Source organism: Erpetoichthys calabaricus, chromosome 3 (assembly GCF_900747795.2).
Source record: "Erpetoichthys calabaricus chromosome 3, fErpCal1.3, whole genome shotgun sequence".
Taxonomy (NCBI): Eukaryota; Metazoa; Chordata; class Cladistia; order Polypteriformes; family Polypteridae; genus Erpetoichthys; species Erpetoichthys calabaricus.
Window position 1 is genome coordinate 43,523,231 of NC_041396.2, and position 25,021 is coordinate 43,548,251.

The window sequence follows — 25,021 nt, forward strand, 5'->3', positions numbered from 1 at the left end:
TTGAGTGTCTGCAGCTCCTCATGTCTCTATAATGCAGAAACTTTTAAAGACAAGTGAATAAATCGGTGTTACATTTTCATTAGTTTTATCCTATGACAATCCTTTAGATTGAATTCCTTCATATTTCATAGTTTACAATACTAATTAATACATTGTATCATTAATACTATAATCTATTACATTAAAAAATAAGTGTATATAAATTATTAACTGCTGCATCACAAAACACATATATTTTATATTGATACAGTATATGCTGCGGTGGGTTGGCACCCTGCCTGGGATTGGTTCCTGCCTTGTGCCCTGTGTTGGCTGGGATTGGCTCCAGCAGACCCCCGTGACTCTGTGCTCGGATTCAGTGGGTTGGAAGATGGATGGATGGATGGATGGATACAGTATATGGAAAGATTTTGATTGCTACACTTAGGATTTATACTATAAAGATTTATGCTGCTATATTTTCATTTCGGCTGTTTGCAAATCTTAGTGTTTTAAAGACTACAATAATGTGTTAATTATTAAATTTATTAAAGTAAACTAAAATTAACACAATTTAAATAAGTTCATCCATCCATTCTCTTAATTCATTTAGTTTATTATAAGGTTGAGGGGGAGACAAAGCCTACCTAAGCAGCATCAAGCACAGGGCAGGAGCCTCCTGTAGGCGCACTGCCATCACAGGACACACTCACACGTATTCATACTGAGGTAAATGTAATAATCATTCATATTCAGGAATCTTTCTTAATAAGGAATATTTAATGGATGTCCCAGCTAACATGTAACTCCTATATATTACCAGCAAAGGCAAATCATTTCAAGTTTAGAAAAGGTTTTTTAACCTTGTTATTTTCTTATTTATTTTCATTTTCAGACTTGCTACTTTTGTGCTCAGATATGAAAGCTGCCGCCCTTTGTTGCTTCCTGGCTGCAATCATTTCTTTTTCAGCTGAGGCCAGACATTTACACTATGGAAAATGTACTCTAAAAGCTGACATGACGGAGCTGTGGGAGCAGTTTAGTGACATCAAAGATTTTATTGTAAGTCTGACTATATTTGCATCTACTCTTTTGTTGAGCATTTTATATTGGAAATGTGACATAGTGCATGTCGTAGGTGAGCTTCTTCCTGACAGGTCTGCCATCTTGGTTTCAAATCCTGCTCTCTTTGTCTATCTGTGAATGTCGTGTTTTCTCCCCTTCATTGGTTTTCTTCTGGTTGCTGCTATGCTGCTCCCACATTTGCAGAGCTGGACTGATTAGATGAATTGGCTGAGTGTGAGAGGGCCATTTCCTGACATGCACCAGTTCTACTAGGATAGTCTCTGGCCCACTATGACCCTGAATTGTATTAATTAAGAATATTATGTTACGGTATAATGTAACAGTAGTTTGCGCGCATTTACTCTGGACACTGTAGGTACGTAGCTCTCACACTCCCTGCATGTATTTTTTTAAGATGATTAGTAATATTTAACTCAGTTTGTTGCAAAACTAGCTGTGTTTGGGAGTGTCACCTGCAGTGGACTGTTGCCTCTTCTTGGGTTGCTCATATATTTTATCTGATGCTGCAAAGCTGTAACCCTGTAATTGAAAAGGCAGCTTCAGAGGATGGATGGATGGATGTGTAAAGTTACTGGGATGGCACTGGGACAGCTGTTAGAAAAGCCACCTTGCTGCCCCAGGGTCCATGCCTGGTTAAATTTGATGTAGAATTAAAAATATCCCTGTATGGCAGTAGGGTGTCCCAATCCTCTTAGAGATCAAACTTCCCAGGTCCTCCTCCTCCTCAGCCTGTTTTTTCAGCATTTGATGTCATTCTACCAAAACTTGGGAACTAGATACATGAATGAGTCTCATTGAATGCTGGGTGCATTCAAATTTAAACGCAGCAAATCAATGTATATGACAAGGGGGCTTTAAATTTCAGTATCTGCATATATACTTTAGATCATTTTGAGGAGGGGGCATCATTTCTTTGATTTAAATTAAACTGGATTTTAAGTTAACTGGTCTTTCACATTTATCACTTGAGTGAATCTGGATGTGTGTGTGTGTGTGTGACTGTCACTCCATTCAGGATTTTAAACAACAACTTTTTCTCTTTTGGACAATAAAAAGGCATTTTACTAACATTATGTGTTAACAGAGCATTAACAAAGCTAAAACTTCAAAAAACAAATTATCCATCCATCCCTTTACTTAATGCTTTTAACCCAATTTATAATGAAAATAGCTCTCTGAATTTTAAAGTTCATTGGTTCACTATAGAAAGGTGCTCCATAAAATAAATGTGGGCTACTTCCTTTACCAAAGTACTTTGCAAATGTAACTTAAGGAGAAGTATATAAGGACAATAGAAAACAAATAACAGAACTACCAAAAAGTCCCAATGCAAGTCTTGCACTTGAGTTCAGGTATGCAGAGGAATGTGACGTGACTCTCATTATCCTTTTCTGTTGTAAGCATGTCACCTGCCTTAAGTCCCCGTTGCTGTAATAAGTCATTTTTTCTGCTTTCTTTTTCGTAATAGCCTCAGGGAGACATGAGCGTAAGCCTTCTGAGAAGAAATGCTCTGAATGCTATTCAGGTATGGCACTTGTCTCAAGTTTCTTCTCTCAAAACTAGAATGATGTTCAACCTGCTGTTACTGTGACCTCTTCATTTATGTATTAAGAAATGTAAAGTTTCATAAATCTGATTTAGTCAATTTCATTCCAGTCCCACACAAGTAATTTACGGATCTGAATGTCATTATATGGTTGCTACTAAAAGTGTAACGTGTGGGACTGTCTGTTATATACTGCAATTGCTAGATAATAAAGGATAAGGACAGAAGCACAACCATAGCAAGTGTTAAGTTTGTTTTTTTTAAAGATAGTAAAAGGTGCAGACTGTTGAGGTAAATCTGAATGAATGGCACAGACGGGTTAAAACTGAGATCTGATCGGATAATGATCTAAGAAGTTCAGATGTTCATTTCTTGTAATTAATAAAGAGATGTGAAACATTTACTGACTACAGAAGTGTGTAAGATTTAAGCTTTAAAAAGGACAGGAGTTGATGTGGCCAAGGGTCTGATATTTGATGTTGGTAACGAACATGCGATCCAATCAGGCTTTGACAGACCTGGTTCTGAACTTGAGAGGTTAAGAAAGTTACAAGACATCACAAGACAGAATCAAAGCACTATCAACTATTGGGATTGAAGTAAGATTAAGATCTGCAGTATACTGACCAGCCATTGTGAGAAAATATAGTCAGTCTAATTCTAGGTGACCCTTTTCATTGTGAGAACAAATGAAGACCTTATAGAATTTTTAGGGATCCAATATGGACATTTTGGGCCTTACTGGGTTAATACATCTTAGTAAGGGTTTATAAAGATATGTGAAACAACAAGACAGAATTAGAGTTGTCGGGATTCATGCCAATCCTACTACTGTTACTACAGCTTTTGAGAGCTGAATGAATCAGTTTAACTCTGCAACATATGGAAACCTGATGTGAAGAGGCAGTTGGACATGTAACACATCTGCTTATATCTCCTGGGGTTCAGGTATCTAAAATAGACAACCAGGTTCTGACAGGCTTAAGTGACAAGGGTGTGGAGAGTTGGTTGTGGACAGCTCACTTGATTGGGCTCTAACAGGTTAATAAAGTTATCTGACTGAACAGTATGGAGTCAGAGAAGAGAAATTTACCAGGGTCCTCCACAGTTGCCACAACCTCAGATCTGACCTGTCTGGTCATCAAAGTGAGCTCTGGCCCCAATAGTCGTGGATTTTGAACATCTGTTTCTTTTCCATCCACAGTCAGAAGAAAGTTGCTGCTTTCTGCGACAAATGCTTGGCTTCTACCTCAGGAACGTCTTCAGCCATTACACCTCCAGCATCTCCATGGTGAGAAGGCGAATCAGCAGCCTAGCCAATGGCCTTGTCAGCATGGAGAAGACACTTTCTGAATGTGTAAGCTTGCCCATTGTCTAGTTCGTATGAGAGGAGGGGTTGATGGTGTGCACCATACAGTACATGAAGGAAATATGATAGAAATCCAACTGGCTCTCTTTAAAAGTTTTAGTGGTGGCTCTGAGGCTGGGGATCTGCACTGGCAATCGGAAGGCTGCCGGTTCAAATCCCGTAAAATGCCAAAAAAAGGGACTCTGCTCTGTTGGGCCCTTGAGCAAGGCCCTTAACCTGCAATTGCAAAGTGCTTTGACTAGTGAGAAAAGCGCTATATAAATGCAAAGAATTATTATTATTATTATTAAAATAAAACAGAAAAAAAACAGAAGTGCGCTGCTTCATTGTAAGTTTATCTTTCTCTTTTTTTGTCCTTTTGGGGAAGCAGCACAGACAACACATCTGCCACTGCAAGGACGAAACCCGTCTGACAATCAAATCTTTCCATGACAGTTACCAACAGGTATGGTATACAGTATTGTTCATTGTTCAGTGGGTGGTAATGTTTGCTGAAGTTTCTTTTCAACTTCTTTCTGTCTAGAGGGTCAGCATTTTCAAAACCTGAAATTAGAGATTGTGGACATACAGTAATGCCTTTAGAGGACCTAAGATTAGAAACACCTTCAATTATCACAAAGTCTCTACTCAGAATCAAACTCTCCTCGTTAGTTTATTTTAGAATCTTCAAAAAAGGTCCAGGAATACTCCGTGACCTTTTGACTAATGTCTCTCATGTATTTCTGCAGTTTGTTTTGGATGGATGGTTCTGAATACAATACACTACATGGCCACACGTTTGTGTGGACACTGGACCATTACACCTATCTGAGTTTATGAGTACTCATTCCAAAGCCATGGGCACTGATATGGAGTTGCCCTTCCCACCCCACCTTTGCGGCCATAACAGCTTTTTAGAACTGCAGTGTTTCACATGAGATATTGAGATGATTCAGTACTGAAGGTTTGCTCGCATGCGTATTCCTCCTCGTCCATGAGTGTACTGAAAGACGTTTCTGTCTCTTTATGTCTCTCAAAGGGCTCTTTTATTGGTGGCTTTTGTTTAGTTTAAATTAAGGAATAATTGAAGGCTCATAATGATGAAAACTAATATATACAGTACCTGTTTTAGCACACTAGCGATGTACTGTACGCTTGCCAATTTTTATTTAAAGATATTGCCTATAGATATTTTTGGCATAATAAATAATAAAGCCATCTATTTTAAAACAGACAGTTCAGGGTTGTGGGAGTCCTGGGTCTGTCTCACCAGCTGTGGGCACAAAGTTAGGAACCATCCGGAACTGAACCCCAGCTCACTCCTCATGCTTGTGTGGATTCTGCATGTTCTCTCTGCGTCTGTCAGGTTTTCTTCCAGTGAGCCTGGCTTTCTCTGATATCCCAAGAAGTGTGCTAGGCTGACTGATGACTTTTGAATGAGCCTGGTAAGAATGGGTGCCACAGTGTGGGCACACGTGACCAGTGAATGACTGACCAACATGCACCTGGGAAATGCTCAGGTATCCTGCAAACTTTGATAAAGGAGATGAGCGGTGAATGTGTGGATGTAGTTGAAAGACTGCTGGCTTCATCTGCATACTTTATGTGCTACAAACATACTTTGATTCATTCATAATTCACAATTTTCTTTTTTTTTTTCTGCAGCTTGACAATGACGAGGCAATCCAGAAGGCTGTGAGTGAGCTGGATATTCTTTTGTCGTGGCTTGAAATGCCTCATCACTAAAGAGCTGCCTATTTCACCCTGGTGCTTCATCAGATTTATGTTATTTTTTTATTTAACTATTTAACTAATTCTATTTATTGAACAAAGTATCTTATTTATTATTAATATTTTTGATGTTTTATTTAAGTGTTTTTTTCTTTAAAGAAGAGACTGCACTGTATGTGTTTTTTACACACATCCTCCAGATGTCTTACACTTTAAGTAAGGCATCTGTAATGTTGCTTTATTTTCACTAAAGCTGAAAGAAAATTAATTCACTTTAAAAGTACTATGTACAACTCCCTATTATGGGTGAATTCATTTTTTTTAAAAGTAAAAATATATTTAAGCTGAAATCTAACGTCTGTTTTTGTGTTATGTCTCTTCATGGTCTCTGTCCTTGTTGTTTTCCAATTAATTAAGATAACAAAGAAGAACAATCAAAAGCAATCAACCAATCAATCAATCAATCAACCAATCAGTTCAGTGTATTGTCGTTACTGTATCTTTAGAGCCACCACTAGCACTAAAACACAAACCCCACAACTCGACTAATAACTAAACATTAATGAGTATGCTAACTACTAAATGGAGAACAGAAAAATAAGCAGAATTAAGCAAAACAATATATATAGAACTTGATAAATAATTAAATAATATATCAGTAAAAATAGATTTATATTAAATTACACAAATAAACCAAACATTGAAAGCCAGAAAAGAAGTAGGATAAACAAACCGAAGCAAAGAACTCAGAAGTTCCGTTAATTTCACTACAGAGCCAGAAACCCAAGAGCACAGGCGAAGTGCGCTAACTGCAAGAAACAACTCAACAGACTGACTGATCAGGACTAAAGTGTTACGACTGATATTCATTATTATTTTTTGTGGATGATTTTGCACCAATCCTGCTGTTCTTGCTATGTGGCTGTAGGATTTTAGGGTGGTAGAATTTAATTCTCTGATTGTTTTCTGGCTAGAATGTTGTTTGAAGATTGTTATCAAATTTTTACGCCATTTTCTGATGTCATCTTGGTTTCATTGTCTGGAGTTGTTCTTTCCATATTTCTGGGCAGTCAACCCAAAATGCACAGTTGATTACATCCAAGGAATCTACTCTCTCGATATATAAAATGCTAAGCCTAAAAGTGCAATGGTTTTGTGCAACGATTTTATGTCACGTTTTTTGTTACGCTTTAAATCGGCCTTATTTTAAAACCTACATATATATGTTTGGAATCATTCTTTTCAGAATTTATCAAACTTTAATGTGATGTTGTTAGATTTTCAGATTCTTATTCCATTTTTAATATATAAACTAAAAAATATCAAGAACTCACGTCCCGTGAGATGAGACTTTGTGCCAAGAGATTTAACCAGAAATAAAAGACAAAGAGTAGGACAGCTGCTGTACAGGCTTTTAAATGTTCAAAGTGCCGCACGAGATGCAGATCACACGACACGGCAGCAGCAAGCCAGCAGCTGATCGAGCAAAGAGGAGGTAAAAAAAAAAACTATTTGTTTCCCATTGTATCGACGTTTAAGAGGGGGTTTCGGAGGAGCGACTGCGTCTCAGAATGTGAGCAGCAAAGACGAGAAGTGGCTGCTGTGTAGAGCAGGCTAGGTGGGGTTGGCAAGCGAAACGAGCAGGGGGTGAACCCCCTAGTACAGTTATAAAAGTTCATTGCAAACAGTTCCTATTAATCCAGGTTTTCAGATAAATCGATATAAATCTCTGTGTAACAGTTGTTTGTACTCTTCAATAATGATATACCTGTAGACTCCTTTTTTAGCTTTGACTTTACATTTTCATTTTCCGATTGGTTTTGACAGACCCTCAGTATTAATCTTTTTGTTAGCTTTTGGGCCATTTCTTCTCTCAGTCACCTCCTCTCAAGGTTGCTCCTTGTGGGCCATGCTGTGTCTCTGCCATTCCATCCGAGGGCCAAGACAGAGGACCACCACATACTAAGACAAAAGGTCACCTGGTAGATCAAGCAAACAAGATGACCTGATTATTATCGGGTTCTGCTGGTTTTATTGTCACACTCTTTTTACTCTGCTTATATTTTGGGTACAATTGGAAACCTTAAGTTAACCAATGAATAAAAAGTACAACTTCCTCTTCTGCCTGTTCTGGGATTCAGTACTTGGGGTTGTCCTCTCTGCATGTAGTCTGCATGGGTTTTCTCTCACAGTCCAAAGACATGCAGGTCAGATGGGTTGGTGATGCTGATTTGACAGTAGTGAGTGTGTGTGTGTGTGTTCACCCTGTGATGGACTGGCATCTTGTCCAGGGATTGCTCCTGCCTTGTGTTCGATGGTTGCTGTGATAGACTTGCATGACTCAATTCTGGATAATGTGGATTTAGACAATGGAGTGATGGGCCACAGGTTGGAATTTGGACATTTTGGTCAGGCCAACGTATCAAAGAGTCTGAAAAGGAGGATAGGGTCACCCTAAGGCCTTACCACGACAAAACATATGTTGACAGTTAATGCAGAAAAGAAGTATTTGCAGGAGTCCAACTGAGAGCTAGTAAAAGATTTGACACTGCTGATAAGCTAGTACTTAATTTGAGTAATACTGACATCTACTGGAGTTCTGTGTAATTTACTAGTAAGTTTTATGTATCCGTTTTTTTATTGTAGACCACACATACACCTATTCAAATACAGGTATATATCTTCAAATAAATCTGAAGTCTTAATTTCATTCTGAGCTGCTGTGTGGAATTCTCTGCATCATTTACTGTGTTCTGACCGACAGTCTGGAGTGAACACTACAAGTCCTAAACTCTTCACCGATACGGTCCTCCTTTGCTGCACCTCTAGACCTGAAAGTCCCTCATTTTAGGTTGATTTGACCATATTTTGGGCAGCAAATTCTAGCCTTATGATTAAGAGTGAATCAAATGGTGTCTTCAGGAAAATGATCTCAAGGACTTGAAAGTCGAGTTTTGAAAGTCCCTAAAGCCTTACTGTCTACCACACTACTCGATCTTATTCCATGTGTCTGTGGTTCTCAGTGTAAAGAAAAACTTTACTAATGTTTGCTCAAAAATTACCCTTAACAAGTTTCCAGCTGTGTCCCTGTGTTCTTGATGAGCTCATTTTAAAATAACAGTCTCAATCCACTGGACTAATTCCCTTCATAATTTTATACACTTCAATCATGTCACCTCTTAATCTTCTTTTGCTTAAACTGTATAGACTCAGCTCTTTTAATCTTTCTTCATAATTCATCCCCTGTAGCCCTGGACTCAGCCTAGTTGCTGTTCTCTGGACCTTTTCCAGTGCTGCTATGTCCTTCTTGTAACCTGGAGACCAAAACTGCACACAAGATGAGGCCTCACCAGTGTGTTATAAAGCTTGAGCAGAACCTCGTGTGACTTGTACTCCACACATCAACGGTGTTATATAACCTGTTTGCCTTCTTAATGGCTTCTGAACACTGTCAGAAGTTGATAGCTTAGAGTCCACTACGACTCCTAACTCCTACCATTAGGTGTACTCTCGATTTTCAGACCCCTTATTGTGTATTGAAACCTAACTTTTTTTTTTTACTTTACATTTACTGACATTAAATTTCATCTGCCACAAATCTGCCCAAGCCTGTATGCTATCCAAGTCCTTCTGTTATGATATACAGTAATGGATTCCAGATTACCTGGCAGATACCTGCTATCTTGGTATCATCTGAAAACTTAACCAGCTTGTTATTTACAATTCCTATCTAAATCATTTATATATATATTAAAAATAGCAGTGTCCCTAGCACTGACCCCTGTGGGACACCACTCTTAACATCGGCCAGTTCTGATGAGGTTCCTCTCACCACCACCCTCTGCTTCCTGTGTCTGAGCCAATTCTGCACCCATCTAAAAACATCACCCCGAACTCCCACTTCTTTTAATTTGATGTCCAACCTCTCATGCGGCACCTTATCAAATGCTTCCTGAAAGTCAAGATAAATAATATCATAAACTCCATTTTGATCATATCTTTTTGTTGCCTCCTCATAGAATTCCAGCATGAACCCACACTGACTGTTCAGAATAACTCCTGTCCTTGCCAGGTGTTGCTCAATCTTATCCTTAATAACTCCTTCCATTAATGTTCCTGTGATGCATGTTAAGCTTACTGGCCTATAGCTGCTTGGATCTGCCCTGTCACCCTTTTTATATAATGAGATGATATTTGCCATTTCCCAGTCCTTCTGAATTTCCCCAGTGTACAGTGACTTCCTACAAATATGTGTCAAGGGTTTATATACTGTATGTACTCGCTAGCCTCCTTAAGAACTTGAAGGTAAATATTATCTGGTCCTGGTGATTTGTTTGATTTCAGCTTATTTAATCTGAGCAGTACTTCTCCCTCCCTACAATTTCCAAATCCCTCAGAACCTCCTTAGTAGTCCCTGTTACCTCTGGGAGGTTATCCACTTGCTATCTTGTGAACACCTCAGAAAAATGTAAGTTTAAGGCATCCGCTATTTCATTGTCTGTATCTTTTAATTCCCCTTTACTATTTCTGATGCACTTCACCTCCTTGACTGTTCTTTGACTACTAAAATACTGAAAGAATCTCTTAGGGTCGTCTTCTGCCTTATCTGCTATATTCATCTCCAACTGTGTTTTAGCCTCCCTGATATCCTTCATGTTCTCATATGCTCTACGATCCACTTTGGAGTTAGTCTTATGTGCCTTATAAGGCTGTTTTATTCTTTGCAGCTTCTTTTTAACTCTTCGTTAATCCACTGTGGAGATATTACAATTTATTAGTTCCAAATTTAGCTTTATACCTGTCCTGCATTACATGTAAAACATTTTTAAGTCTGTTTCACTGCTCCTCGACTGTCTCCACACTTAAAAGCTTACCCCAGTCTATCCTACTTGGACTTTGCCGCATCTACTCAAAATTTGCCCTACAAAATTCAAACTTAACAGTTTCAGTCTTTGCATCTGCACTCTTACAAAATACTGAGAATTGTATTGTATTATGCTCACTTGACTCTAGTGGTTCAATCATCTCTACACCCTCAATTCTCTCTGATTATTACAAAATACTAAATCCAGACAGGCTTCACCCTGTGTTGGTGCTTTAACATGCTGTGTTAAAAAACAGTCACTGATTACTTCTAAAAACTCCCCTCCATCTGCAAAGTTATCCCAGTTAATATTTGGATAATTAAAGCCCCCCATGACTATAATATCTCCCTGTAAACTTGCCTTTTTGATATTACTAAAAAGATGTGTGTTGAAATTACTGTCTGAGTTGGGTGGTCTATAACACACTCCTAAAATAAGACCTCATTCCCTTATGCTTTCCAGGTGAAGCCACGCGTCCTCACTAAGAGGGGGCTCATCAAAGTCAAAGTGAACTTTAGATAGATAGATAGATAGATAGATAGATAGATAGATAGATAGATAGATAGATAGATAGATAGATAGATAGATAGATAGATAGATAGATAGATACTTTATTAATCCCAATGGGAAATTCACATTTATCGCCTTTATTGTCATCTCAACCATATACAAGTAGACAGACAGACGAATTTGCGAAGCTTAGGGTCCCCAGTGTAACAACATGACATGCAAATAATAAATTAAAAATAGAATTAAAATTTAAATTTAAAATTAAAACACAAACAAGACAAGACATTGTGCAAAGACAAGACAAAGAAGTAGCAGCAATATTGACGTGTAGTTAGCAATATGAACATTGATGCAATATATGGTATTTGTAATCTAGATACATAAATATAGTCAATAGATACAGTATGTAATATAATAAATAAATAATAGATATTGATAATACAGAAATTATCAGTGTATGGTAATAGTTGTCATCCAACTGAAGAGGACTTACATTTAAATTCTGTTTGGCATAAACAGCAACTCCACCTCCTTTTCTGTTCTGTCTATCCTTCCTAAAAAACGTGTATCCCTCTGTTACACTCATCCCCATCTTTGTTATTTAGCCAGGTTTCCGTTATTACTATAATATCATAATTATGCTCTTCTTCATACAACTGCAACTCACTTACCTTATTTTTGATGCTTCTAGCATTAAGGCAAGCTGTTTTTAATGTGTTACTCCTTCTACATTTAAACGTTGGATTACAATTGACATTACTACGCATTTTTATTTTTACACTATTGTTTGTTCCTCCATGTACAGTTCTAAACCTGGCCTGACCTAAACTCCCTGCCCTCCATTCCCTAGTTTAAACAATCTTTGACTAACCTACTCATACACCTCCCCAATACATTGGTGCCCCTCTGTGGCGGATCAGGTCCCATCTGTACCAAAAGAAGTCCCAATGCCCCATAAACCTATACCCTTCTACCCTGCACCAAGATTTGAGCCACGTGTTAAGTCTTCTAATCTCCTCAACCTTACCAGGACTGGCGCGTGGCACAGGCAGAACTTCGGAGAAGACTACCTTGTCAGTTCTGCTCCTCAGCCTGGCACCTAAACTTTGAATTTGGATTGCAGAAGCGACAGACTATGTACAGTATGTCATTTGTTCCAGCATGGACAATGACAACTGGATCCACTCCTGCTCTGGCCAAGAGCCTATCCACCCTTCCAGGGGGGTCTCCCAACTGTGCACCTGGAAGGCAACATACTGTGCTATACTCTCTGGAGCAAACCTGTGGTTCAGTCTCCTTAATGTCTGAGACCCCAACTGTTACTACTTATCTCTTTCTGGGAATTGGTTTTGAGGTGGCCTGTTGGGGGTTCCTCATCCCTGCCTATCACCTCAGAATCATTGGCGACACCATCAAGCTCTGCAAGGACCTGAAAATGGTTTGGCACTTCCAATTCTGGGGTTGATGCACCCTTTACCTTGTTACCCACCTATCTCTATCTGTCTGGTCTGGAATCTCCTCCCGCGCCACCTTAGGGGTGCACACTATCTCTCCAAAGGACACCTGGGCCCTGTCTGCCAATTCTCTACTACAACGCAGGTCAGCCAACTCCTCCTCCAGTTCAGCGACCATGTGCTCGAGGTGCTGGATCAGCTGGCATCTTCTGCAGATGTAGCCCTCATAGACAACTGGCTCCTCCAAACCATCATCTAAAAAGTCCAACATCCACCAGGATTTGTATTGCACTGACCTTGTTATTAAAATTTGATTTAGGATTACTAAAACTGCCTTAACGTTTTATTTTTTAATTAAATGATTTAACTTAAATGGTAAAACTAAAACAATTAAGTCAAAGAAATTCAACTCTAAATCGACTACAGCTATTTTACACCTTCTGGTCCCTTAAGCTCCTGTACTGTTCTCCCTCTCAACTGCCTGCTGTTTGTCCTTCTATAAGGTTAACTTTACTTTTCTCTGTCTGTTCTTCTAACTTTGCGCTCCTCTTATTCCTTACTCAAAAGCTCCCTACTCACACTGTTTATACTTCTTCGTATTACTGAACTGTTACACGGCTGTCCTCCTTGACTGTTGTACTTGTTCCTGATCAGGCGACTTAACGCTGGCCTCCTAACTACGCACCGCTGAGCCTTCCCCTTTATTGGTTCGAAGTTAGCTGCGGCCTTCTTTTTTAAACTAAGGAATTGATTCTGTGTGGTGCAGCGGGTCCACAGCTCATATCAAAAAGGCCACTTTTTAAATAAATAATCGCTGCCTTCGCTGCTTAGAGAGGGGGCGTGGTGTGTGTGGCGGATCAGTTCCCCGGGAATCAGTGATGCGTGTGATCCTCGCTTAATGTGCACAGGTGAGGAGTCGTCCGCATCCGTAATTGTTCCTGGGAGCTGCTGATTGTGGCAATGATCCAAGATGATCCACAACCCCGTAACAAACAGAAGTGCAAAGCGGCTAGGAGAAAAAAGAAAAGAAAAAAAGGAAGTGAATGGAGGTTAAGAGAAGAGAAGAAGGTGGCAGGAAGGTGTGAGTGAGTGTAGAAGGCAGCTGAGCAGTGAGCCCTAGCGGGGTGTTTGGCCAACACCTAGGGCAGTTGGTACTGGTCGCTCCCACTGAGCATTTTGAAGGATGGGAGTGACCGGAAGAAGGATGGCTCGCCACAGAAGACAGCAGGAGTTGGGAGGCTTGGGAGGTGGATTCCTAGTATATCAGCAATAGTAAAAGGGAAGGTCTACAGGATGGTAGTGAGACCAGCTATGTTATATGGGCTGGAGACAGTGGCACTGACCAGAAAGAAGGAGACAGAGCTGGAGGTAGCAGAGTTGAAGATGCTAAGATTTGCACTGGGTGTGACGAGGATGGGTAGGATTAGAAATGAGGACATTAGAGAGTCAGCTCAAGTTGGACGGTTGGGAGACAAAGTCAGAGAGGCGAGATTGCGTTGGTTTGGACATGTGCAGAGGAGAGATGCTGGGTATATTGGGAGAAGGATGTTAAGGATAGAGCTGCCAGGGAAGAGGAAAAGAGGAAGGCCTAAGAGAAGGTTTATGGATGTGGTGAGAGAGGACATGCAGGTGATGGGTGTAACAGAGCAAAATGCAGAGGACAGAAAGATATGGAAGAAGATGATCCGCTGTGGCAACCTAACAGGAGCAGCCAATAGAAGAAAAAGAAGAAGAAGAAGAGGAAGAAGTACTCAGCATTGCCCAGGTGTATCTGTAGAATGAGTTAAACAAAGAAAGCAACAGTTTAGCTGTTTTTCAAACGTGTTCCCGTTGTTATTGCTTGCTGTCCCATCCGCCATCCACACTGCCTTTCTATCAATGACTCTACTCTTATGAGTTGAGAATTTGTTCTTTTTGGGTCTGATTGCATTCCAGAGTTGTGGTGACTTCTTCTTGTGCTGTAACCATGAATGCTATTGTGTCTAATCGTCCTCTTAGTTCCAGGTGGACAGTTCATAGTGCATGAATTATGAAGAAAAGTTGAGAGAAGAAAAGATTACAATATGCAAGCTTTCAAGGCAACTCAGGTGCTTTCTTCATGCAAGATGTAATAAAATTAAAAATAAGCTTGCATATTGTAATCTTTTTAGTTAGCCAATAAAAGGTGTCATTTTGCTTGACTTCTCACTACATTCATAATGGCTAACACGGTACAACACCCTAGTACTGAAGAAAAGACGACAAAGCGGGAGTTAATCAACAACCCTTTGATTCTCCTTTGTGTTACGCTGCACTTCCACATTCAGTCAAATCTCACCCATCATGTCCCTGCAAAAGTGAACAATGCTCCTTTTTTAAATTATCGTAGACATAAGCAGCATGGGGCATTGCCCGAGTAAGTAATGTTAACCTCTGGTCATTTTGTCTGCCTGTCTGGCTTCAGTCTCTTTGGATGTTTTACTTGCTCTGAGACAGCAGGTGGCAGCGGTTTGCAAACTGTAGCACAAAGATTTAAAAAAAAAAGTCCACTGGGACCCCCAGGGACAACATTTTCGGTTCCAAAGTAGTCTGTCTTGTGCATAAGGTGTAAAAGATCAACTATGCAAAATTTGGTCTACAGCAGTCAAAGGGTGTAGGATTGTACAGGGAACATATAGATGGCCAGACAGACAGTCATTCTAGTTTATATATTTAGACGAAGTTATCAGCGCTACGTCACTCCTCAGCTAGCCTCGTATGTCCCACAGCACATGAGGAGGGTCTGAAACAGTTTTTTCCCCTCCAATAATCTTCCACAGTCGGCTTCTTCTTTGTGGGACGTCATGCTAAAATGAAATGAGCAGCTTCAGGTAGACATTAGATGGATGCAATTAAAATGACCAGCAAGCATCTTTCATTTTTTTCCAATAAATTTATTTGATAAAAAAATGTGTCTGAGAAATTTTCCCCAAATACTGCATTGTATCATTTGCATATTCAATATTAAATAATATACACAGCAAATAAATATAATAATTTAGCATTCAGAGTGATGAACTGTATGATAACAATCTCCATGTTTAGTTAAATAACAGAAAAGAAGTGGATGTGTGTTTAATTTCCACAGACGTTTCAGTTATACTGATGTCCTTCAATCCAGTCCAGGAGGAAGTCCAGCTCACCGATGGCTTTAACTGCGGCTACTTTGACATCCAACTAAAAGAGAACAAACCAAAGAACGTCACGAAGTGTTGGTCCTCCTAAATCGCTTGCACTTTGCACATGGTAGACTAAGTAAGGATCAGTTAGTTCAGTGTTCTCCAGCATATTTTCATCATTTTATTATTTTCCCCCACATTCTGGAGCAGTGCACAGTATGCTTGTTGTCTTATTTTTGCATTTGGAGATCTGCAGGGTGGGTCATTTAGGGACTCCTTGGCGTTTACTACTGGAATGGCAGCAACTGAACCTAGGAGAGCCTTTGAGGTTGTAAGCACATCTGCTTTTTCTGTGAAGGCCTCAGGCTATGGCTGCATTTCGGAAGTGCTGACACCCTGCACTGGGCGGATGAAGCTGCTTAGTTTGAGAGTTGATTGTAGGTGAGAGCAGAGCTTCTTGTCATTTTCAAATGTAGTGAGCTGCTTTGCACATAGCGGGCATAAAAAAAGGACAAAATCAGGGGATGGAGCAGCTGCTGCTGACGCTAGTGGAGGCGTCTCAAGTTCAGGCCCACTGTGGCTGAAGGTTTTCATCCCAACCAACTTGTGTCTTTAACTGGACTACCATAAGTAAGCAGGTTTTCGCAGTTTCAATCTAGAAATTACAAAACTGCTTTATTTTTCTTGGGATGTAATCTAAAGGGATCATTTGATGTTTGTTTTATCTTCATCATCGTTTTTTTATTCTGCTTTTCAACATGTTCTGCTCATTTTAGTCGTTATCTACTGAACAGCATGCTGAAAGAAGAACAGAGCAGAGAGCCCGTTATGAGGCACTAATATATGTGCCAGTGATAGTTACTGACTTTCTGTATTCAGTGACTTCTGATGTGATGCCCACCCTGCCTGTTGTGTCCTAATGGCAATTAACAAATAAGGGAATTGATAGGAAAATGACAATCCTGAATAAGGAATATTACTAACTCTACCATGTAATAAAATACTCCTGTCTGTCTGTCTGTGTGTGTGTGTGTGTCTCCAGTCCATCTGAGCAATCTGGTTGGTCAGTTTGGCTTTGGTGTCACCATTGACAGAGGTGCCCGCTTAGTGCTGTCGAGTGCCTTCAGCATCACACATACCCATCTACCTCACACATTAGGGAAATATTAGGCAATCAGTCACTCCTGAAAAAAACCCACGGCGGATGAGGGATTACCATTTCATAGGTGCTGTGGATTTCCTCAAGCCTGGTCCTGGACCCATCGTCACAGCTGCAAAGCTGAAGAGCATGCTGAAAGAACAGAGAGCAGAGAGCCCATTATGAGGCCTGACCTTAAACCACATTGGCCATTCTTAGAATACGTCACAGAAAATGAAGTGTCGGTTTATAGCTAACACTGATCAATGCTGGCATTCATAACCTGAAAATGTTGTAACCGGGTTCCTGTGTGTGCATTTCATAATCCTAATGAATTTCATAATCAGAAAGCCCCACATTTCAGACAGGCACATTCAACTTGTTAAGATGCTTTCCTGTTCTTGAAGAGACGCACAACTTGTTTTGGCAGAGCGGCCCGCTGACTGATCACATCTGCTCGGCTCTTGCTGCTCTAATCTTGCTTTGTCAATTCATGCCAGGCGCGTCTCTTCAATAGTTTGTTTTTCTGGTTTGTCAGGATCTAAATGGAAGTCCCACAGGCACAGGAGCACATCTTACATAAGCATTGTAAAACTGAGCAGCAAAATAAAATGACTTCAAGGTCTGTTATAAATTGTGCACTTTGAGAGTTTTTCTCTCTTAAAATATTTTTTGTGATGAATTTGGGCTACTTTTTCTCTTGCACCTTCTGTTTCAGGTTCTTCGCAGTTACGTTTCCTAGATGTAATGATTAATTACAGGGTCGCAACATTTTGCTTATCAATTGGGTGCCACCTGATTATTATTTTCGTTACCAGTATGCGGCTCCCAGTTGCCATGGAAATTACGTAGCGCCTTGTGTCATCAGCGTGACCTTTTAAATCCAGCACAAAGATTCATTCGGTGTCCGTGATTGGGATCGAAGAAAAATTCATGAAACGAAATGCGCGTTCTTTCTACACTTTCTGCTTTCCAATTCCACCTTTTCTCCCACCGACTTTAATTTCTGGTTTGTGATTAGCCTTTGGTGTTCAGGGTTTGTTGTCTTTATGGTTTTCATTTGCTTCTGGTCTGACAAAGTTTCATCGCCTGGTCCTGTTCTCATAGAATATTAAATACATCTTTAGTCGATTTATATTATAAAAACCTTACATTGCATCTGGAAAAAAAACTTTAAAATTAGGCATTTTACAAGGGAAAGTAAAAGATTATTTTATATGTGGCCTTTTTATAGTGAACACCATCTCCAGACCGTTTGACAATACAGAATTACAGTTATTTCCATATTTATTTTTAACACTTTCCGAGAGAAAAACTCCAGTATCCTTCTTTAATACAGAAATTGTGGAAATCAACTGTATGAGCTGCCTGTACACAAGCATTTTGCAGTGTATCAAAGCAATGCTATATTCTTAAAACTCCTGGTTATGTAATGGCAGGTTACGGTTCTTTACTGGGTTGTGTGGTCCCTCATACAGCCATTGCTTGTCAAAGCACCATTTAATTCTGGGAAGGGCTCCTTCATTATGAAGTTTGGTTCTTTGTGCTTTGAAAAACTTACTAACATGTAGGAAAAAAAGAGAAATCTTTAATTTGTGGCTGGCTACCTAACAGACTGAGACAACCTGAAGTTAGTTTGTGTTATTGAGTGCAGCAAAGGAAGCCTTTTAAAATTCAGAACCCATTGAGATTTCATAAATCTGTTTGTTCATGGTTACTTATTGTCTGGAGCCTGTTACAGATCTAAATAAATTATGGGTCATTCTGGAACCTTCATGTGGATGGGTCTTTTGGGAACAAAAAATGGTTCCTCTACTGCTTCGCTCTGAAGGACCATCATAGCACCTTTGTTTCTAAGAGTCACGCTGTTTGTACTCTTAACTCTCACGGCTCAAAATTCTCACAGTACAGAACCGTAGTGACCACAAAACATCTTCTGCGGACTGTTTGTTTATGACAAAAATTACTTGATGCCAGGCGGGAAGGAAAACTAATTGCAATTCAGCTGGCAGTCTTGACTGCCATCTAGTGGATAAAACTAAATAATACATTCTAGGAGACTTTTCCTCAACATTTAGCTTTCTACCTTCCAATGTTGACTTTTGTCGACACCCACCTCAAAGTTGTTAGATTAAGTAGGACGTAGAGTAGCCATGACTGAACTAGCAGTCTTAAAATCTGCTTTGACCTTCAAAGAGCAACTTGTGTGACAGACATGATCCTAAAGTGACTTAGTGAATATGTTCAGTAACTGACTTTGAAGGCCACAACCTGACGTGACAAGTCTGCACAAGCTGATGTTTGTGGTTAAGTAGCTGACATAACAATAGACAATGGCCTCCAGTGTGCTGTAAGAGTAACCTGTGTAAAGCAGAAACGCGGTGCTAATTGCACATCTGCATTGTAAATTAGCAATGAATAGTAATAGTTGAAAAGCACATCTAGTTCTCTGAAATACACAGTGACGGGGAGTTTTATGGATGCTGTTTCGTGCAAAACAAGTCATTTATTTGGATTTCTGACAACAGGAAAAGCACTTGGAGAAAAATCAGAAGGATTTTTTTTCTGAGGTGTGGTGTACTTGCTGTAAAAGTCATTTAACGGGAATAGAGAGTTGCAGGTAACGTTGTAGCACAGGACAAGTAGAGTGTTTGGCTATAATTCTAGTATAGCTCACAACATTATAAGATGAAGAACAGAAAAATAACAAAATTAAAACTAGATAAAAACTTGGAATAGTGCCCCTTTGTGTACATTATTATGGATGAATTATTTATTCATATTTTGGACAGGGCCCTCAATCAAGCCAGGAGTAGACCTGATAACTTCCACTCTAAGAGGAACCCCAGAAATAAAAACCTACTGGTCGTCCCATTCCACCCTAACACTCACTACTCTCTCCCATGGCTTGTTAAACAAACTTTCCCCATTTTGCAGACTGATCCTTTCACAGGAGCCTTTGTTCCTAAACCTCCCTTCATCTCCTTCTGTCAGCCAACTAACCTACTTAAACTTCTCGTCTGCAATTCATTTCACAGGGCACAGCACATTCCCCACCAGGCACTTTGAGCTGTGACGGGAGCCTCTGTGTTTTAAATATGTTGCCAACAAAACCTTTTTAGTTGGTCCCTCTGGTAAATTTAATATTAAACAAGGATCCTCTTGACAGTCTAGAAGTGTATTATTTACACCATTTCCTGTAGTGTCCAGCCATCTACACAGGTGAAGCAGGGAGATGGCTCGCAGATGGTTTCAGGCAGCATATTCAAGCCGTTAAAATCAAAGACTTCACAAAGCTTATTGCTGAACACTTCATGTGCTTTGATCACAGCCACTCTGGTCTCTCCGTTTGTGTTCTTTCACAGGACTTCAAAGACACTTTCAAAGAAAAAACTGAAGAAGCTGGACTCACTCTCACCCTGAGATCACATTGCTTATAATGACCACGTAACTTTTTAATTTCTCCCTTCATCTTCTCAACTACTATCACCTTTCCTCCTTTCATCTGGCCTGACTTTGTTCCTTCCTTCCCCTGCTATTTATATTACCTGCTCTTTCCTTTTCAGTTGCACACATGATGAAGGCCATACAGCTGAAATGGCACGGTGGCACAGAGCTAGCGCTGCTGCCTGGCGTTAAAGAGCCCGGGTTCATGTCTAGGAGGACTTTATATATTGGGACAACTTAGCTATTAGCTAAATAAATGAGCTCGATGGACTGAATGGTCTCCACTTGTTTGTCAGATTTCTTATGTTCTTATTAAACACGTTGTGCCTTTTACGTTTTTTCCTTTTCAGCATGGAAATAACCTTTAACTTTTTTTCCTATGCAGATGAATGCTGGCACAGCCATACTGTATTTAATGGCTTAGTATGGAATGCCAATATTTGGTGAAATCTAAGCTTTTATGAGAGCACAGTACTGAAAATGCACTTTTTCTAGAAATTAGAAGCACTCTATTCAAGGACTGGGTTGGAAGAGCAGCTTCACTTTAACAACCTACCACTGTGCTTTTCTTGTGCTGTTTTACATTGACATATTAGGCACATTCTTTTTCTTCATCTGCAAACAATAACTGAACAAAGAAGACATGTCCACATTGTGTTCCATTGAGCACACGTCAGAAGAGGTCCTCCTTGAGCTGTATAATGCACCTGTACGGCCACATCGGGAACACTCTATGTGTGACTTTCGTGCCATTATTACAAAAGAGATGTAGCGGACATGAGCTACCAGGTGGGCTGTGTGCTACCTGCTGTGAACAAAGGTCGGGGGTCTTCTCAAACTTAAGGAAATGAAGGAGTGATTGATAGATATGTTTAGAATGATAAAGAGGATCAATAGGGCCAACATCTTTTGTCATTTTACATTCCTTTTTTTTTTAAGAAAACTGTGGAAAGTTGCATAAAGGTACATTTTATATAAAGAAGAAAAAGTATTTCCTCACAATAGTGTGGTAAAAGTTTCAATTGTGAAATTTTAGAAGCATTTGATAGTTTTGTTTGTTTAACAACTTGTTCTTTTCAAAACTCTTCATTTTTGTTAATCCATTCAAGAGACTCATAGGCTTACAACATTTGAGGATTAATTGTTCTTGTCTGAAGACGATATGCAGTACCTCTGCGGGACAGTAGATGTCGCTATATAAATCCCTATGCTGCTTGCTTCATGCAGGTACAACCTTGTGTGCTGCATTGGCAGCATTGATTATTGTGTCTACTGCCTTGGCTTTTTTAAAGATTGGGTGCACAGGGGGGCCCAATGCTCCCTCCTTCTGATGCACTATGTAACATAAGTGCACAATAAATTGCACTGTGTAATTTTTAATAGTGAATCCTCGCTAAACCTAAAGACGTTCAAATAAGTAACAGAATGATTTCTCATTAATCCAAGTCACGTTTGCAAGGAACAGAGAACAGCCCTGGGCAAACCCAGGCGTGGGCAGACAGGGGTCAGTGATACACTGGGGATATGGGACGAAAAACCGGAATACCTGGTGTTCGAGTTAGTATTTCCAATCCTTTAATTTGTGTTAATTACACTGAATGCATTATCTGAGCAGCTCAAGGACGTTTGTGAATTTGCTCTGCTCTTTGCTTCATTTTTAATCAATGGATGTTTGTATCAAACTATAACATTGTCATAGCCCCCTAATCCAGAAGGGATATATTGGGAACACTGGGCTCGAAGGAGAACACAGCCCTGGACTGGGTGCTAGTCCACCGCAAAGCCTCAGTGTATATTTGTAAATCGTTGTTATTGTATTATTTATTCATTTCAACAAGTAAGGTCATTTTATGAGATTCATGTGAGTGTATTGATGAAAAGGCTCAAAATTGTGCCATGGAGTAAATAAATAAATAAATATAAATGAAAAGTATATTGTCCTTTTAAGATAACACCTATTCAGTACACAATACGGTTGCAAATAACAGAATTGGAAAGAATATTAAATCTTAACGCATTTTAGGCATTACCAAATTATTTTATAATATGTTTATCATGATATACAGAGCTGTAGTTGAACACGTTCTACTTACACATTGTCGCAAGTCTCTTTTTATTGTGAGGAAGGAGTTAGCAAGCCCACTTGCCCTCCTCCTAATCTGGGAGTTGCTGGCGGTGTAATGGCTGAAGACTTTCTCCACGTAGAAGCGTAGCGTGTGGCGCAGGAAACAACAGCTTTCAGAAGGCTACAGTGAGAGGGACAGACATGTTTTTAACATTAAGAAACTGCACAGAATTATTGCCTCTTTCACTTACCCATTTATTTTTAAGATAGGCAAAAGATCAAAAGTATATCAAGACAACTTGAATGTACAATCTTGCTGAGAGTAACCATTAATAACAATTGGGCAAACTTAGACTTTAAAGCATCAAAGCTAAAGCCTTCAATTATCAACTTGGAGTAAGTAAAACAAATAATTACCTTGACTTTGAGCAGGATATGGTCCTTTAATATTTGAACTTTTAGATTCCGGTCGTCATCATTCTAATAAAAACAAACGAACAAGATGTTATACAATTGAAAATACATCAACGACATACAGTAAAGGCATTCAGTTATAGGATATGTGACTAAACTAACCGATTAAACCAAATAAATGAATTAACGGACAGATAGCCATTTATGGTAATCAGTTTCAAACTACTGTGTTTAAAAAGATGTGTCTTTCCGTGTGCTAATTCTGTATTTTCTAGTTTGTACAAGTTATATTTGCATTTTACCCAAGAACTTGTCACAGCACTCTACAGTTACATTCAGTGAAGAGTGCCATACAAAAATAAACTGAATTGAATTGATTAATAATATATCAGTATTTATTTACTCTGTTAGATTGACAAATACAATGTTTTAACTTTGATTTTCTTGAATGTATTTCCCCTACAGTGAAAGTGTTTTAATGTGACAAGCCTTCAGTTTAGAATGGGATCTGATTTTCTGTTTATTTTTGGAATATAAATTAAGAGTTCAAAACAAGACTTTAATTTTGTGAAACACTGGGCACAATTCTTTTTTGCAGAAGTGTGCTATTCCCAAATGACAAGCGCATTCAGAAAGCAAAATGCAAGCGGGTTTGTCTTTTTTCTAGTGCCCATTATTATCCCCGAATGTTCTTGGATTGAATTGTACATCAGTGTGCGCTAAAGTGTTTCCATTCTTTCAATTAAACTTCTGACCTATTTGTAGGAATATCATTGGACATTAAATACAAAAATGAACAGAACACTTACGATTGTGTGCCTTATTTCGTTAAAATAGTCTCTCAGTTCATGAATGTGGATGCTGACTTCACAGTTCCCAAAATGTGCTTTCCAGGCCATGATGCTTGGTGCAGAACAGCACAGTAAAACCAGCAAGAAAAATGAGGACATTCTGAGATGAATTATTGATGATGTTTAATTACGTCGACCTAGAAATACAACAGAGATTTCAGCAAATATGTGAAGTCATGTTAACATAATATCATATAATCTCAGTATCTATAATGTCTGATTGTCTTTTTGAAGTCACAGATTTGAAATGTGGCACTGATATCCATTTCACCATAAGTCAGGGCTTTGACAAATCAATTTCAGCCCTGTCCTCTCCAGTGGTCATCTAAGGTTTATTACAGTGTGACTTATCAACAAGTCAGACAGATGAATGGCACCACACAGCGGTGATGAGGGTGTGACACTCAGCAAGTTTATCTTTCAAGTAACAAATCTGACTTTGACTCCTGTCTATCTCATTGCCTAGTAGGGGCTGGGTGGTCTTGTGGCCTCAAAACCCCTACAGATTTTCTTTGTTTTTTTTCTCCAGCCCTTTTTTGTTTGTTTTTTTCTGTCCTCCCTGGCCATTGGACCTTACTTTATTCTTTGTTAATTCGTATTGACTAATACATCATTTGTATGAAAACGTGCTATATAAATAAATCTTGTTGTTGTTGTTAAACCTTTTTAAAAATCAAGCCACTTCCTTAACAATTTTGGGATGGCTGTTAGCTGGCCTGGGTGGGGCCATATTGTCTCCAGAGTCATTTGCTGCAACTTGGGATAGAATGGATGATTTACTGATTTTAATAACTTTTATTCATATTATATTATTAATAAACTTTGCATTCATTTACTGAAAGGTTTCCATTTTTTAATCCCATTTATACCTTCAAATATTGACTTTTATCATAGTAAATACAGCATTTATTTAAAATTTATTAATTAAAATATATTTCTATTTTTTCTTTGATTTGTTAAATTTGACTTGACTCTATGGAATGTTATCTGTTTCTAATTAAAATAACATATTTCTATTTTAATTCTTTTAATACGACACCGTCCATACCTTCCATTTCTGAATTCAAATCAATTGTTGTAATTCTCACTAATGATAGATCAACAGATACTGTGGACAGGGTATTCTTTGGCTATTCAATCTGAATTGCCCCAATCTGATTATCCCAGAAGGAAGTGACAAGTTAAAGCTGGGCAGGATGCCAGTCCACCGCAGGGACCACTCACTCATCTGGAGTCAATTTAAAATCGTTAGTTCACCTCACATGCATGTCTTTGGGATGAGGAGAGAACATGCAGTCTCCACACACACAAACAACAGGATACTTGATCCATGAATGCTTATCATTGCTCCATCTAATCTAATCTAATACATATTCCTTCCATCCATCCATTTTCCAACCCACTGAATCCGAACACAGGGTCACGGGAATCCAATACATATTATACATAG

The 25,021-nt window shown here is 39.2% G+C and overlaps 2 protein-coding genes across 2 annotated transcripts; one reads left to right on the forward strand and one right to left on the reverse strand.

Moving 5' to 3' along the window:
* The first annotated feature begins 2,491 nt into the window (after nt 1–2,491).
* LOC114649639 (interleukin-19-like) lies at nt 2,492–5,705 on the forward strand. The gene is made up of 4 exons (XM_028799102.2): nt 2,492–2,590; nt 3,816–3,968; nt 4,351–4,425; nt 5,625–5,705. The coding sequence occupies exons 1-4, from the start codon at nt 2,546–2,548 to the stop codon at nt 5,703–5,705; spliced, it is 354 nt and encodes a 117-aa protein (XP_028654935.2). The 5' UTR covers nt 2,492–2,545.
* A 9,360-nt stretch (nt 5,706–15,065) lies between these two features.
* Nucleotides 15,066–23,619, reverse strand: LOC114649640 (interleukin-20-like). Its single transcript, XM_028799103.2, has 5 exons — nt 23,530–23,619; nt 22,724–22,786; nt 22,335–22,487; nt 16,873–16,947; nt 15,066–15,714 (listed from the first exon to the last, which is right to left on the reverse strand). The coding sequence occupies exons 1-5, from the start codon at nt 23,617–23,619 to the stop codon at nt 15,631–15,633; spliced, it is 465 nt and encodes a 154-aa protein (XP_028654936.2). The 3' UTR covers nt 15,066–15,630.
* Between the last annotated feature and the right edge of the window lie 1,402 nt (nt 23,620–25,021).

Coding starts and splice junctions, on each gene's coding strand:
- LOC114649639 (XM_028799102.2), top strand. CDS start 2,546: ATGAGCGTAAGCCTTCTGAGAAGAAATGCTCTGAATGCTATTCAG. Junction 3,969..4,350: donor AGAAGACACTTTCTGAATGT/GTAAGCTTGCCC, acceptor TTGGGGAAGCAG/CACAGACAACACATCTGCCA. Junction 4,426..5,624: donor TCCATGACAGTTACCAACAG/GTATGGTATACA, acceptor TTTTTTCTGCAG/CTTGACAATGACGAGGCAAT.
- LOC114649640 (XM_028799103.2), bottom strand. CDS start 23,619: ATGGCCTGGAAAGCACATTTTGGGAACTGTGAAGTCAGCATCCACATT. Junction 22,787..23,529: donor ACGAAATAAGGCACACAATC/GTAAGTGTTCTG, acceptor TGTTTTTATTAG/AATGATGACGACCGGAATCT. Junction 15,715..16,872: donor TCCACAGCACCTATGAAATG/GTAATCCCTCAT, acceptor GTTCTCTTTTAG/TTGGATGTCAAAGTAGCCGC.